Here is a 3413-nt window from a genome sequence, read left to right on the forward strand (position 1 = left end):
ATACACGAAATTTTATGTTATTTATTCAGCAAAAGGACATAAGTAGTATGACTCGCGCATACATCTCAATTCAATATAGAAACATATTATCCGAAAGAGAAATAACAACGTTGATTTTCTCATATATTGGATCTAATTCTTGCAATTTTTTTCTTGTAACAATTCATATTGGACAAGGCTGTCCTTCCGTATTTGAAAACCTGCAAATTGGCCAAATTAGTATTCACAATTTTTTTTCTTTTAAGTTCGACGAATTTGGATTTTTTTTCCACACTATCAAATTGACTTTAGATCTCAAGTTTGTGTTAAAAGTTTAAAACGATCTCATTAATTAACCAATTTTTCTGTTTTTTTAGACATATAATTTCTTACCACCAAGGCACCAAGTTGTACGTTCTTTAAAATTATAACCATATACTTTTAGAGAGAACCAGCTAATTTGAACAATTGAATCATATTTTAAAAGAAAAATTAGTCAACTCATCGGAACCTTCACATTTGTCTCCTAGTGCAAACCTTCACATTTATCTCCTAATGGAAACCCTATAAATACCCACTAAACACTTAACATTTCTCTCCACCAATCTCATACAAACTTAAACTCACTAATACTTCTTAAGCCTTTTCAACTCCCAAAACAAATGGCTCCAAGAACCTCCCTTGCACTCTTCCTTTCCCTCAACCTCCTCTTCTTCACTTACACCACTGCGACCACAGGGACTTGTCCTAATGATACCCTTAAGGTCGCTCTGTGCGCAAATGTTCTCAAGATAGTGAACATAACAGTGGGAAGCCCACCTGTACAGCCATGCTGCACTCTCATCCAAGGCTTGGCTGACCTTGAGGCCGCAGCCTGCCTCTGCACTTTGGTCAAGGCTAACGTTCTTGGAATCAACCTTAACCTTCCCATCGATCTCACCGTACTCCTCAATGTTTGCGGTAGAACAGCTCCAGCGAACTACCAGTGCTTGTAAGTTGAACACTTATAACTTACCTATAAAATGAATGAATCATACAGTTGATGTTTCGTTTTATTGACGTTGTCATGCAATAATAATGGATAGTGGGGTTGTGTGTGTGTAATCGGCAAGTTTGCACTCCTTTGCTTCATTGTTCCTCCATTTCTTCTTTGTAACTTTGTCTTCCGGATATGATTAATAAAGTATGAACCGATGTCGTTGTCTATATGCCTATCTTAAAAACCAAGGTGACATTATACTGTAATACTATATATATCACTACAAAACATGCCCTTATTAGTATTCCGTTGTAAACATTAAGACATGTACAAACAGACCATTGCTGGCAAAAACGAATCTGATTAATAAAAGTATCAAACTAGAGAAGATATTTCTGCAGAACTGGATATAAGAACTATATATATTGTGATGTTAAAGAAGTATACATAGAACATAGTATTCAAAAATATATTAGAAGTTAAAGTATTAAAGTAACTATACTAAAAGCGAAAAATCATAAATCATACGGTAATCGACTTTTGGCTTGACTTGGGACATAATCATTCAATCTTTGCAGAAATCAAAAAAATTTGTAAAATGAAATTGATACCTTTGCGAGACAAGCCGTCCTATCAACTAAACCTTTCGAGTGATGAATGATGGATAAAGAACCATCTTTTTGAAACATGATTTACCCGTTGTCAATAGAAAGAACACAGACAATCTTTTGATACTTTCCTGGCTAAGTACTTAGCCACGAAGACAGATGTATGAATTGTATTTGTATGGTGAAGTCTAGAGATTCCAACTACATATTTGGACGCAGAACACAATTTTGCTTCGTTGATATTGCAATTTCCCATTTACAAAATAAAATATTAAACTATACGAAAGTTACTATGAAATTGTTGTCACATCTCCCTTCATCTTCTTCTATTATAACAATTTAACTAATTTTTACTATGACACAAAATTAAAATTAAAATTGTCATTATATGTAAGCAAAAAGGAACTGTGAAATTTGTCTATTAATTATGGTTTATGGGTCGGCAAATACAGAAACCATTTTGAAAGTTTAAAATAGCAAATTATGTAAATAATTATAAAATTTTAAAAATTAGATAAATTGAAATGAAATTGTAACTAATTTTAATGAGATTTCCCAAACATATAAAAGACAAAAATATTTTATTTTAAAAATACCATAAGGATTCGTTAATCTGGTCCGTGAGTATTGGATTTGTTAATGCACACGTACGTACACGTGAACTATACATACATACACTAATCAGAGATTAATTAAATCTGCATCAAATTTCAAAAAGCCATGTATGGGCTAGAGTTGTTATAGAATCGTCACAAAAAGTTATTAACTATAAATAGTAAGCGTTATTTGAAATCAGCTATGTACTCTGAACTCTAAACTTCGTTAATAGAGTTTACAAAATTGCAAATCTAACTGTTTTCCGTTCGAATCTTGATTTTTACCCAAGAACAAGAGTATGTTAATTTTAGAATATTATAGCTGTAGCGAGTTTAGATTATAAGATTCATAATCAAAAGTAATTTGTAATGAGAAAATTGACGATCCTTATTTTTGATATAAAATTTTAGAAGTCATTTTTTTTTGGGTAAATCATTCCTTTTCTCATTTCACTAAGATAGGGTTCATTACAACAATAAGATCATCTTTAGCCAGATCATTAACAAAAAAAGAAAAGAAAATTAGTATATCATGTAGAATCTCTTGGATCTCCCAATTGAGTGATTAGACTAAAGTCAACGAGTCTGAAGCAAAGAAGATGTTGGTGAATTTGGATTCACTCACAACTCTCATTGTCGTCAGAGTTGCTAGAGCTTTGTTTGTTTGAAGATGTGAGATTTTCAACACATATGACTTTTTATTCTGATTAAATTTCTTTATAAATTAACTTTTGTCATAATTCCATAAAAATCTCACATAAAATTAATACTATTATTTTTGAGTTGGCGGACTATATATTGGTTTTATTTCAGTTAGTCTCTGTTAGACTATAACACTATATTAAAATGCATAGATTTCCGACTCAAAACCAATTGACAATTATTAAATTTCACATCTATGTTTTTATATATTAATGTAAGTCTCGTCTCAACTGATATTAGATTTACTAAAACGTCAATTTTCTTTCTTAATTTATCTTTAATTTCAGTATTTATAATATGAATCTTGATTTTTTTCGTGATTTTTCTGATTGTTATATCTGTTAATTCTTTTTCTTTTTATTTTAAAATTTTGATCAGTGAAGATTAAAATTTGTTTTTTTAGTTTATCTTTAATTTTACGGATTTTGGAATTCCTTTTTTTTTGTTTTGAATTTTTTTCTGACTCGATAAACTCGTTGATATTTTTTTCTCTTTTTTTAATATTATTTTAAAAATTCTGATCAAGTGTGGATTAAAATATGTTTTTTT

At 30.4% G+C, this 3413-nt stretch overlaps 1 protein-coding gene across 1 annotated transcript; it reads left to right on the forward strand.

Annotated features, from left to right (window-relative positions):
* On the forward strand, positions 569 to 1185 carry LOC109126089 (putative lipid-binding protein AIR1B). Its single transcript, XM_019229177.1, has one exon. It carries the CDS (start codon positions 642 to 644, stop codon positions 972 to 974), a length of 333 nt encoding a protein of 110 aa, XP_019084722.1. The 5' UTR covers positions 569 to 641; the 3' UTR covers positions 975 to 1185.

The sequence above is a fragment of the Camelina sativa genome, chromosome 8 (genome assembly GCF_000633955.1).
Source record: "Camelina sativa cultivar DH55 chromosome 8, Cs, whole genome shotgun sequence".
Classification (NCBI taxonomy): Eukaryota; Viridiplantae; Streptophyta; class Magnoliopsida; order Brassicales; family Brassicaceae; genus Camelina; species Camelina sativa.